Raw genomic sequence first — 12,735 nt, forward strand, 5'->3', positions numbered from 1 at the left:
AGTTTTCTTCCCTTGGCTCCCTTCCACACTGTATAAAAAAAACATTATTGAATTGGTCATTAAAATTTAAGGGGGTTAAATTTGGGGAGTGTAGCACTCATTTTACAGGTGCCATACTGTCTTCTAAGGCCCCAAAAAAACTGGCAGGAAGTGTACAGCACGCCCGATCCAAAAGTACACCACCTGCCATATTGGAAAAGGACAAACGAGGTGTCCTTGATCCAGCCCTGAAACAGTAGTTAGGACATCTGCATATACAAATACAGGACCCAATGCTTGCTTCAGGTCCCTTGCTGCAACATTGGTTGGAAGATGTAACTGATGCAGCCGCCTCCCACAGTCCTGGCTTCACGATGATATGGTCTAAGGCCCACTTTCCAGGGCTCCTTTGACCCCATTGTTTGTGCACGAAGGAGTAAAATTACATGGAGGGAGGGGGTGCACAACAGTGAATTTAACCCCCTGAGAATTTTGATGGACTTTGCCCATGACTCAATCACTCTAGTATTGAACCATACAGATAGGTTCCATCCCCAGTCAGTGCGAAGTTAGCTGATCTCAGCCACAATATCAGTCAGGATTACAGTTGGCCTCAGTGCCACTGGAGTAGTTGGTGCTGGCGGTGTTGGTGGCGGGGTGGGGTGTGCGGGGGTGGGGAAACTGCTGGTGGTGAGAAAGAATCCCACTTCTGATCATTATCCTGTGACCACTCTGGAAAATGTGCACCTGAATGTCAAGGAAGGATGGGAATGGGATATCACCCCTATCCTCCATTCACGCTGTTGATTTCACTGTTCACAGTCTTGCATTTTTGATGGAAGTTTTCAAGATATTAAGGGGAACAGATAGGATAAATTGAGTGAAACTATTTCCACTCGTCGGGGAGCCTAGGACTAGGAGGCACAGCCAGAAAATTGGAGCCGGATCTTTTAGGAGTGAAATTAGGAAACATTTCTTCACGCAAAGGTTGGTAGAAGTTTGGAACTCTGCTCTGTAAACAGCAACTGATGCTAGATCAATTTGTCGTGCCCACGCAAGCCGAACTTATGAACTATAAAATGAACTTATGAAGTAAATCTGAAATTGACACTTTTCTTGTAAACAAAATGGAGTAAGAGGTCAGGTGACCCTTCCTTACCTGCCAACACACAGCTACAAGAAGAACTCTCAGCTAATTTTCATGTCTGGGCAAGTTTTGGAGAAGTCATTAAAATACAACATTTCTGGACACATCCCTGAGAAATCATTGAAATGGAAATGACCTTTTCTGTGGAAATGGCTGCATCTCTCCAACTGATTGGGTTAACAATGATGTTGCAGACTTTTTGACTCCAAACTGAAAATCCAAAAAATGGGTGTGAAAAAACCTACTTTATCAAGGTGAGATGAGGATGAATGACATCTGGGCTCCATTGTCTTACAATGGCCTCACCATCAGAAACTATTTATGAGAACAATGGAAGGAGAATCTATGGTCAAATGACAGAAACTAGATTCTGATAAAGAGCTTTTATAAAGGTATATTCTGGGTAGACAAAGGAGATCCATCTACGCCATTGAAGAGACAGGACCCTGCCTAAGATTACCAGCTTTGAACTACATGTAGACAGTGACTGGAGTTTGGGCCTTGAGCTCACTATCTGAGAAATCATACCAGGCATTCAACAGTGAACTTTGGCAGGAGTATAACAAAAGCAATCTGCCTCAGTGCATCCATTTTCCTAAATCTCCCAAGTCTTTCTTCAGTGAACAAGGGAAAAGAATACAGGCCTGCACCGTTTCAAGTCTTCACCCCAGGGAAAAGCAAGCTTAACAGAGGACTCTTCAAAATCATCAGACCAAACGCATGCTAACTTTATAATCTCTCTTTTTCCTGAGTGCGTGTGTATCTGAGGGTCAGAGTGGATGTTGTGGTAGATATACTTGTTATAAAATAAGCATTATCTATCTTTTAAACTTAAGAGAAAATTTATCATTTGCCTGTTCTTGACAATTAAAGCATTTGGGTTAAAACACTACTTTTTTAAAAACACACTGCCTTTGGTCAGTCGAGAGGTAAAAAAGGGGGAGCCATCCCTATCATCTCTCACCTGTCTGTAACAGATTGTTAATTTTAAAACTGAGATTGATAAATTTTTGTTAGTCAAAGGTATTAAGGGATATGGAGCAAAGGCTGGAGTTAGGTCGCAGATCAGCCATGATCTCGTTGAATGGTGGAGCAGGTGCGAGGGCCTTAATGGCCTCCTCCTGTTCCTATGCATGGAAACAAAGGGGTCAATCACATTAGTTTCAAGAGGGTCCCTGTGTGATGTAACCTCAGTTAAGGGTCAGTACCTTCTGAAGAGGAAATGGATGAAGGAGAGAGACAGTAGCAGAATTCCAAAAGTTCAGTAAATATTAAGGGGGCATCTCGTCATACAGGGAATCTCATTCTGGGATCATTGGCCTATCATAGTACAGGGAATGTCAGTCTGTCTCTCGATGAATAGATAGAGATTTATGACATTATCAATACATCATCATGTTACTTGTATCCAGGGTTGCCAACCCTCCAGGATTGTTCTGGAGTATCCGAGAATTAAAAATGAATCTCCAGGACGCTGCCGCAAGTAAAACTCAGAAGAAAAACCATAGCATTTTTTAAAAGTTATATATTTCTTTAAACACATTTTTGTTAATTTAAAAATTTGGCAGTTGGGTTTGACTTAGTGATGAATCATCCAATTAGGTAATAAATAGTCTGTTTCCTTTCCAATCAGCTGGGGGTAGACGGGGTCACCACGGTGATGGATATGTTGGGTGACTAATGGTGGAAGTGTGGGGCTGGGGCATTTGGTGGCAGAAGGTCATGATGAAAATACATTCAATCAGAGTTGACAACTCTACTTGTACGTGACATTGCAATCATGTGTTGCTCTCCCCAAAACAATGCAAGATAGACAGAGAGGTGGAATAAGTGATTGCATCAATAGTGGAACAATGGTCTCGTTGCTGAGAGTTTGTGTGATTATAAAATGAAAAGCCTGAAAGAGCCTGTGGTTTTGTTCTGATCTTCTTTAGCTGGGTGGCCTACGAGAAGCCAAATTATAAAGGGAAGAAGGTGATATTTGCAGAAGAGGATGTAGAGTTGGTGGATCCCTGGTCAGAGGAAGTTGAAGAAGAGACTGAAGATCCTGACTCCAAGCCACCTCCCTCCACACCCATTGTCATCGGCTCCCTCAGGATAGCAGTCAGGGTAAGAGAGGCTTGCAAAAGTATTTCCTTTGTGTTTTAAAAAAAAATTAATTCTCAGGAAGTGGGTGTCATTGGCAAGACCATATTTATTGGTCATTCTCAGGGTGGGGGTGGGGGGGAGGAGCCTGTGCCCTGCAGTCCAGCTATTCTTTGGAATGGTTTGAATTAACGGAACAGTTTGCTAGGCCACTTCAAAGGGCATTCAAAATTCAACTACAGCGATGTGAGATTGGAGTCACATATAGGCCCAGGCCAGGTACAAATGGCAGGTTTTCTTCCCAAAAGGGACATGACTGAATCCATAAGTTTAGTTTAGAGATACAGCACTGAAACAGGCCCTTCGGCCCACCGAGTCTGCGCTGACCATCAACCACCCATCTACACTAATTCCATATTCTTACCACATCCCCACCTGTCCCTATATTTCCCTACCACCTATCTATACTCGGGGCAATTGCTAATGGCCAATTTACCTATCAACCTGCAAGTGTTTGGCATGTGGGAGGAAACCAGAGCACCCGGAGGAAACCCACACAGACACAGGGAGAACTTGCAAACTCCACACAGGCAGTACCCAGAATCGAACCCGGGTCGCTGGAGCTGTGAGGCTGCAGTGCTAACCACTGCACCACTGTGCCGCTATAAGGTTTTAACAACAATCCCATAGCTTCATGGTAACTCTTACATCTACCAGCTTTTTATCCCAGATATCTTAAACTGAAATCAGATTCACAAACTGCCCTGGTGGGGCTTGAACTCGCATTCTCTGGGTTACTCAGTTATAAACGTCTGAAACCCTAAGATGTCATGTTGCCTTGGAATGATGCTCTAGAGCAAAGTTAACATTTGGTCAGAGTTTCAAGTGTAATTGTGGACTGTCCGATGAAGCTTAGCTTTGTACCGTAAAGGACTCCCATCCAAAGTGACTTGTGGATAATAAATCCTCCACTTTCCAGCCCAAAGCAAATATAAACAATTTACGACAACAGCAGCAACAACCTTCATTTATATACCGCCTTTAATGTAGTAAAAGACTCCCCAGGGTGCTTCACGGGAGTGATTATCAGACAAAATTCAACACCGAGCTACCTGCGGAGATATTAGGACTGGTAACCAAAAGCATAGTCAAAGAGGTCAGTTTTAAGGAGTGGCAAAGGAGGAGAGAGATTTAGGGAGGATTATGGAAACAAGGTGCATAAGATGGATTGAAAATACAGGTCAGATATGATCTAAGTGAATGACGGAACAGGTTCAACGGACGGAAAGGAGCAGGAGTGGGCCAATGATTAAGACTCTGGATGACAGTTAGTGCACAGACGAAGGATACCTCTCTCTACTGGTCCTTAGAGTCTGGTGTTTGCCAGGCTTAGGAGGCTGAATAGTCTCCTCCTGTTCATATGCTTCTGCAAAGCAGTATAAGCAATATACACAGCTGCACAGAATATCTAAACCAGAGTAAAGTCTACGCGATGGTATTCATGGAGAGTATTTCCATACTTAACGAGCTTCATTAATCAGAATAATTCCATGACACATTATTTCTTTGGGTCGCTGTTTTTCAGGACTACACCACACCACAAATATCTTTGTTCTCAGATGCCAACGGTGAGGGGAAGAAGCTAATGTTTTACGGTGAATCCGAGGATATTCGGATATTCGGGTATCCACCAAAAACAACCTCCATCATTGTGAATTCCGGACTGTAAGTTTCTCAGCACTCTTGTTGTTAAAGGGTCTCATTGGATGTCTGTACTGATGGCTTGGTTGGTTTAAGCATGTGCCAAATGTGGGGCTGAGTGCTCGTTCCTACTCGTTTGTATCTTCTCCCATCCCTGTAATTGCCCCTTATGTCTTTAACAGTCCCTGTATCGAGATGGTGAGCAGGATCCCATTCCCAAATGTTGGGTCTATGTCCATATGAGATGAGTGTGGGCAGTGTGAGTGAAGGAAAGAACTTGCATTTATACAGCTCCTTTCACAACCTCAGGATGTCCCAAGCACTTTACAGCAAATGAAGCACTTTTTTCTTTTTGAAGTTTAGTCACTGTTGTAATGGAGGAAGTGCAGCAGCCAATTTGTGCACAGCAAGCTCCCACAAACATCAATATGATAACCAGATAATCTGTTTTAGTGGTGTTGGTTGAGGGATAAGATATTTGCCAAGACATTGGGGAGAACTCATCTGCTCTTCTTCAAATAGTGCCATGGAATCTTTTACGTCCATCCAAGAGGGTTTAATGTCTCATTTGAAAGATGCCATCTCTGACAGTACAGTGCTCCCTCAGAACTGCATGGAAGTGTCAGCCTGGGATTATGTACTTTACATTTCTGGAGTAGGTCTGGAACCAATAACCATCTGACGTACAAGTGGGAATGCTACCCATTGAGCCATGGCTGTCCACTCTGAACTGACTTGTCCTCCCTCCTTTGGTCTCCATCATGGACCAAACTTGCGTGCTGGCACATCGCAATGGAAAACCTTTTTAAGGACAGTTTCTGGGGACCTAAGCTGTAAAAATAGAGGCAGAGAGTACAAAAGCAAAGAACTTAGGCTAAACCTTTGTAAAACACTGGCTAGACCTCAGCTAGAATTTTATGTCCAATTTTGGGCACCACACTTTTGGAAGGATGTTCAGGCCCTGCAGCAACATTCCCTCTAAGCGGCTCAGGCACGCGGCAACATGAAAGTCCCCAGCCGACCACACACAAGTTGGCCCCTTTAAATTACCGCATATGCATTGCCGCCCAGAAGAATTTAACGGGACCACGCACTTAAATAAATTGCCCGTGCTCTCAAGAAAAAATTTAAAGGGAATGTTGCCCCGGAGAGGGAGATTTACTGGAATGGTACTTGGGATGAGAGATTTCAGTTATGTGAAGAGATTAGAGTAGCTGAGGTTGTTCTCCTTGGAGCAGAGAAGGTTGAGAGATTTAATAGAGGCATTGAAAATCATGAGGGGGTTTTGATAGAGTCAGCAACTAGAGGATACAGATTTAAGGTGATTGGCAAAAGGACCAGAGGCAAGATGAAGAAATTTTGTTTTTACGCAGTGAGTAATGATGTGGAATGCACTGTCTGTAAAGATAGGGGAAGTGGATTCAGCAGTAACTTTCAAAAGGGAATTGGATAAGTAGTCAAAGTGGAAAAACTGGCCAGGTTATGGGGAAAGAGCAGAGGAGTGGGAATATTTGAATAACCCTTTCAAAGAGTCGGCACAGGCATGATGGGCCGAATGGGCCGAGTGTCAACACTCTGCTGTGTGCAGCCTGAGCAGTGAGGATGCCACAATTAGCCTCAGGACCACTGGGGCACAGAGAACCCTGCTCCTGATTGCTATCCCTTCACCCCATGTACACTTCATGTGAAGACGGCATCATGCCTGGCAGTGATGTCCTCTAAGGTTGAATATCCTGGCAAGACCCGCTGCCTAGGTTCACAGCCATTGTGGAATTACACTGAGGAGCAGTCAGTGTATTGAACAGAGGGTAGGAGAGAAATGGGGGCATGTGAGGAGCAACAACTTGCATTTATATAGCACCTTTTGATGTAGTAAAATGTCCCTCGGCACTTCACGGGAACAATATCAAACACCAAGCCATGTAGAGTGATATTAGAGCAGGCTATCAAAAACTTGGTCTAAGAGGTAGGTTTTGAGGAGTGTCTTATAGGAGGCAAGGTAGGTGGGAGAGGTTTAGGGCCCAGGCAGCTGAAGGCACGTTCACTAATGGTGGAGCGATGGAAATTGGGAATGCACAAGAGGAAAGAATTGGAGGAGTACAGAGATTTCAAACGGTTGTAAGGCTGGAGGAGATTCGAGAGATGGAGAGAGGGCGAGGAGTATGGAGAGAATTTCAAATACAAGAATGAGAATTTTAATACAGATTTAAAAGGATCCACACTAATGTTTCTCTATCTCTGCAGATGGTTTGTTTACTCCGAGCCTTTCTTTGAAGGCCAGCAATGCAGTCTGGACATGGGTCCCTATCGAACTCTGGAAGAATGGGGAGCAGAGAAAGCACAAGTGGGATCGCTGATGCCTCTACAAATGGTACACACGCAAACCCAAAGTAACGTAAAAATATCATTGAAGGGATATCAAAGTGGGGAGGGGGGGTCGATACTGGCCAATCTCCCAGCTTACTAATGCAGGAGCAAGTATGTGTTAGGATAGAGCTCCTGTGGAGGCCCTTCTACCTTAGGTATCCTTCCAAGTAGGTTTGCTCCTTTGATATCACCAACACACGATGGGCTGAAGGGCCTGTTTCTGTGCTGTAGAACTCTATGACTCTATAACAGTGAGTAACCAGCTATCCCAGAATTACAAACCGTCAAGAATGTTTGAGCAGGCTGGGGCTCTTGTCTCCACAATAGAGAAGTCTGAGAAAGGAGACCTGATAGAACTCTTCAAAATTATGAAGGGGTTTGACAAGGTGGATGTGGAGAAACTGAGTCCACTTGTGGATAAGACCAGAGCAAAGGGCCGTTAATATAAGATCCCCTCTAACAGATCAAGTGCTCCAGGCTGAACAGTCAAGGGCTGAGTGTCTTGTGTGATTTATTTGCAGGGTCCACCCAGGGTGGAGAAGCCGTACGAACCCAAGGTAGGAAAACGCCAAGTGGAATTTATCAGTTCTTTAATTGCAGATCGATTGTGTTAATACATCTTGGGGGAGGGAAATTTTGGGGGAAAAAGTTGTATTTTCTGGATTGTTCCACATAATATCCCTGTAAAATTGTGAGTACTAGTGGAAGAAATGTTTTCCCTTTCCTTTCTCTCTCCTCTTTTCCCCCCTCACTTCCAGTCTTCTCTCTTCCTTTTACTTCTATTTCTCTCTCTCTCTCTCTCTCTCTCTCTCCCTCCCACTCTCTCCTCCATCATCCTTCTGAGAAGTGCAGCATTTATTCCCCATCACTATTTGCCCCAATGAAGGTGCTGGGAGTGAACCACCTTCTTGAAACGCACTCTAGCAGTTTGATTCAACTGCTTGCTCGGCTATTTCAGAGGCAATTGAGAATCAACCATGTCGATGTGGGATTGGAGTCACATATAGGCCAAAACCGAGTAAGGACAGTAGATTTCCTTTCCTGAAAAACATGCGTGAAATCATTTTGGTTTTTACTATAATCTGGCAGCTTCGTGGTTACTTTTACTGATACCAGATTTTCATTTCTAGATTCTTAAAACTGAATTCAGATTCTTCAAACTTTTTTTGAACTCTCATTCTCTGGATCACTAGTCCAGCCCTCTTAATTATTAATGCAGTTCCAGAACCACTCCAATACCTTACCCAAATTATATTCCACACTGGCCTGATGCAATGACTCTTCAGCACCATCTCCCCTTGACATTCAATGGCATTACCATCGCTGAATCCCCCACTATCAACATCCTGGGGGCCACTATTGACCAGAAACTGAACTGGAGTAGCCATATAAATACCGTGGCTACAAGAGCAGGTCAGAGGCTAGGAATCCTGAGGCGAGTAACTCACCTCCTGACTCCCCAAAGCCTGTCCACCATCTACAAGGCACAAGTCAGGAGTGTGATGGAATACGCTCCACTTGTCTGGATGCGTGCAGCTCCAACAACACTCAAGAAGCTCGACACCATCCAGGACAAAGCAGCCTGCTTGATTGGCACCCCATCTACAAACATTCACTCCCTCCACCACCAATGCAGTGGCAGCAGTGTGTACCATCTACAAGACGCACTGCAGCAATGCACCAAGGCTCCTTAGACAGCACCTTCCAAACCCGCGACCTCTAGCAACTAGAAGGACAAGGGCAGCAAATCAATTGGAACAACACCACCTGCAAGTTCCCCTCCAAGTCACACACCATCCTGACTTGAAACTATATCGCCATTCCTTCACTGTTGCTGGGTCAAAATCTTGGAACTCCCTTTCTAACAGCACTGTGGGTGTATCTACCCCACATGGACTACAGCGGTTCAAGAAGGCAGCTCACCGCTACCTCCTCAAGGGCAATTAGGGATGGGCAGTAAATGCTGGCCTGGCCAGTGATGCCCACATCCCATGAATGATTTTTAAAAAACAGCTGGAACATGCACTCTCATCTACTCTTTCCAGCCTTGCTGCTTACCGATACAATGGATCCCAGCCCTTCTCCTGGGTCTCCCAACTTTAAAAAAATTCTGTTGTTCTCTTTGCAGATCAGCCTTTTTGAGAAACCTTACTTTACGGGGAGAAGCAGAGAAGTGTACAGTGACTCATCGGACTTCCTGTCCAGATACCCCAACACTGGTGCCCCTCTCTCAAATGCCGCCTCCATAAAGGTGGATGGAGGAATGTGAGTATTACAGCACAGAAAGGGTTAACACGGCCTGGTGATACAGCTTTCAAATCACTGGTCCGACTGTCAGGGCTCTCCTCCTTGAGGAGGAGTAGTGAGGGGTTGGGAGGAGATTTCCAACTACCCTTCCCCACTACCCCCCCACCCACCCACCCCCTCACTTCCCTCCCTTCCCCTCCCCTACCAGGATCCACTTTCGTGGGTCAGGAGCCATTTGCAATGCAGGGCTGGCAGTATGTGAGTAATTATTCATTATATTACTGTCAGTGGAATGGCTTTCTTCAGTGTTAGCTGTGGCTCAGTTGGTGACACACTCATCTCTGAGTCAGAAGGTTCTGGGTTCAAATCCCACTCCAGGGCTTGAGTACAAAAGTCAAGGCTGATGCTCCAGTGCAGTACTGAGGGAGTGCTGTACAGTTGGAGGCACTGTCTTTTGGATGCGACGTTAAACTGAGGCCCCAGCTGCTTGCTCGGGTGGATATCACAGAATCACAGAATTGTTATAGCACAGAAGGAGGCCATTTGGCCTGGCGTGTCTGTGCTGGTTTTCTGAAGGAGCAGTTTACCTAGTGCCACTCCCTGTAGCCCTGTACCACCTTCCTTTTCAGATAACAATCCAATGCTCTCTTCAACGACCTCAATTGAACCTGCCTCCACCACACTCTCAGCCAGTGCATTCCAGATCCTAACCACTTGCTGCGGGAAAAAGTTTTTCCTCATGCCTCCATTGCTTCTTTTGCCAATTACCTTAAATCTGTGTCCTCTTGTTCTCGATCTTTCCAACAATGGGAACAGTTTTTCCTTATCTACTCTGTCCAGACACCTCATGATTTTGAAGACCGCTGTCAAATCTCCTCTCGGCCTACTCCTCTGCAAGGAAAGCAGTCCCAACTTCTACGTAACTGAAGTTTCTCATCACTGGAATCATTCTCATGAATCTTTTCTGCACTCTCTCTAATACCTTCACATCTTTCCTAAAGTATGGCACCCAGAACTCGATGCAATACTCCAATTGAGGCCAAACCAGTGGTCGAGATAAGTTTAACATAACTTACTTACTTGTGTACTCTATGCCGCGATGAAGCCAAGGATACAGAATGCTTTATTAACCATTCTCTCAACCTGTCCTGCCACCTTCAATGATTTATGCACATACACACCCAGGTCCCTCTGCACCTTCACCACCTCGAGAATTGTACCCTTTATATTGTTTCTCTGCGTTCCTCCGACCAAAAGGAATCACTTCACATTTGCCTCATGAAATTTCATCTGCCACTTGTCTGCGATCTCATTGGGCGTGCGCTGTCTCCCTCTGGCTCGCGTGCGCTCTCTCTCTTTCCCTCTCTCTCTCTTTCCCTCTCTCTCTTTCCCTCTCTCTCTCTCTTTCCCCCCTCTCTCTCTCTCTCTCTTCCCCCCTCTCTCTCTCTTTCCCCCTCTCTCTCTCTCTCTTTCCCCCTCTCTCTCTCTCTCTTACCCCCTCTCTCTCTCTCTCTTACCCTCTCTCTCTCTCTCTCTTACCCTCTCTCTCTCTCTTTCCCCCTCTCTCTCTCTTTCCCCCTCTCTCTCTCTCTTTCCCCCTCTCTCTCTCTCTCTCTTTCCCCCCTCTGCCTCTCTCCTTCCCCCCTCTCTCTCTCTCTCTCTTTCCTTCTCTCTCTCTCTCTCTCTCTCTTTCCCTCTCTCTCTCTCTTTCCCCCCTCTCTCTCTTTGCCTCCCTCTCTCTCTGCCTCTCGCTCTCTGCCCCTCGCTCTCTTTGCCCCTCTCTCTCTTTCCCTCTCTCTCTTCCCCTCGCTCTCTCTTTCCCTCGCTCCCTTTCTCTCTCTCTCTCTTCCCCTCTCTCTTTCTGTGCCGCTCTCTCTTTCCCTCGCTCTCTCTTTCCCTCGCTCTCTCTTTCCCTCGCTCTATCTTTCTCTCTCTCTCTTCCCCCCTCTCTCTTTGTCTCTCTCTCTTTCCCTCGCTCTCTCGCTCCCTCGCTCTCTTTTTCTCTTTCACTCTCTCTGTTTTCCTCTCTCTTTCGCTTTTCCTCTCTCTCTTTCTTTTCCTCTCTCTCTCTTTCTCTCTCTCTCTTGCCCTGCCCCCTGTCTCTCTTGCCCTGTCACACGCCCATCCTGCCCCTCTCTCTCTCTCTCTCCTCCGCCTCTTTCTCCTCCTCCTCTTTCTCCTCTTTCCCCTCCTCCTCCTCTTTCTCTCTCTCTCTGTTTCTCCCTTTTCACAACAATAATGCATTGCTGATATTAGTGTTAACTGTGGTTCAGTCGGTAGCTGCCTCACCTCTGAGTCAGGAAGATCTGGGTTCAAAAACTAGGCTGACATATCCAGTGCAGAACCGATGGCGTGTTGCACTCTGAGGTGCCGTCTTTCAGATGAGACATCTCGCTGAGGCCTGGTGTTCCCCCTGAGGAAGATGTAAAGGATCCTCGACATTATTTCAAAGAGCAGGGGCCTTCTCCTTGATGTCCTGGGCTAATAATTATCACGCAACCAGCATCCCTGAAACAGTTGATCTGGTAATTTTTTGCAGTTGTTGTTTATATGGGAGCTTGTTATGTGCAAATTGGCAATCGTGTTTGCTATATTACAAGAGTGACTTCACTTTTAGAGTACTTTATTAGCTGTGAAGAGCTTTGGGATGCCCTGAGGTCATGAAATACACAAAAGAAATATAAATTCTTTTTATTCTCTGTACTCCCAGAAACGTAGGTTGGATGTTTATTCATGGAGATGCGGCTTTTTAAATGCTTTATGCTGACATGCTGTCTTTTTCTCTTCAACATATTGCAGTTGGATTGGCTACTCAAAGGAAGGGTTCAGGGGTCATCAGTATCTCTTGGAGGAAGGCGAGTACCTGGACTGGAAGTCGTGGGGTGGCTGCGATGAGGATTTAAAGTCACTGCGTCTCATTCGGGCAGTAAGTGTTCAGATCAGAGAGGGAATTTCCTTGTAAAGGGACAGCTATGCAAAGAGCTAAGCTTTCCCCCAATGGCTTACCTGGTAAAGGGAATTGAGCAGTCCAGGCTTGAAGATGACACGTGCCCCATTGTCAAAGTCCAGTTTGTGATGTGAGGTGGCATTGCACTGCCTCATGGAATGCACTGCCAGGAGGGGTGGTGAAAGCAGATCCAGTCGTAACATTCAGTCGGGAATTGGATATATATTTGAGATGGAAGAATTTGCAGGGATATGGGCAAAGA

General features: G+C 45.6%; 1 protein-coding gene across 1 annotated transcript in view; it reads left to right on the forward strand.

The window, feature by feature from the left end:
* Nucleotides 1-12,735, forward strand: part of LOC137347049 (beta/gamma crystallin domain-containing protein 2-like) — a 62,450-nt gene that overhangs the window by 21,548 nt on the left and 28,167 nt on the right. The window contains exons 9-14 of the mRNA XM_068011055.1: nt 3,061-3,235; nt 4,797-4,936; nt 7,157-7,283; nt 7,801-7,836; nt 9,408-9,544; nt 12,326-12,452. Coding sequence (XP_067867156.1) covers nt 3,061-3,235; nt 4,797-4,936; nt 7,157-7,283; nt 7,801-7,836; nt 9,408-9,544; nt 12,326-12,452 — 742 coding nt within the window. The remainder of the gene's footprint in view (nt 1-3,060; nt 3,236-4,796; nt 4,937-7,156; nt 7,284-7,800; nt 7,837-9,407; nt 9,545-12,325; nt 12,453-12,735) is intronic.

This window comes from Heterodontus francisci, chromosome 31 (genome assembly GCF_036365525.1).
Source record: "Heterodontus francisci isolate sHetFra1 chromosome 31, sHetFra1.hap1, whole genome shotgun sequence".
Taxonomy (NCBI): domain Eukaryota; kingdom Metazoa; phylum Chordata; class Chondrichthyes; order Heterodontiformes; family Heterodontidae; genus Heterodontus; species Heterodontus francisci.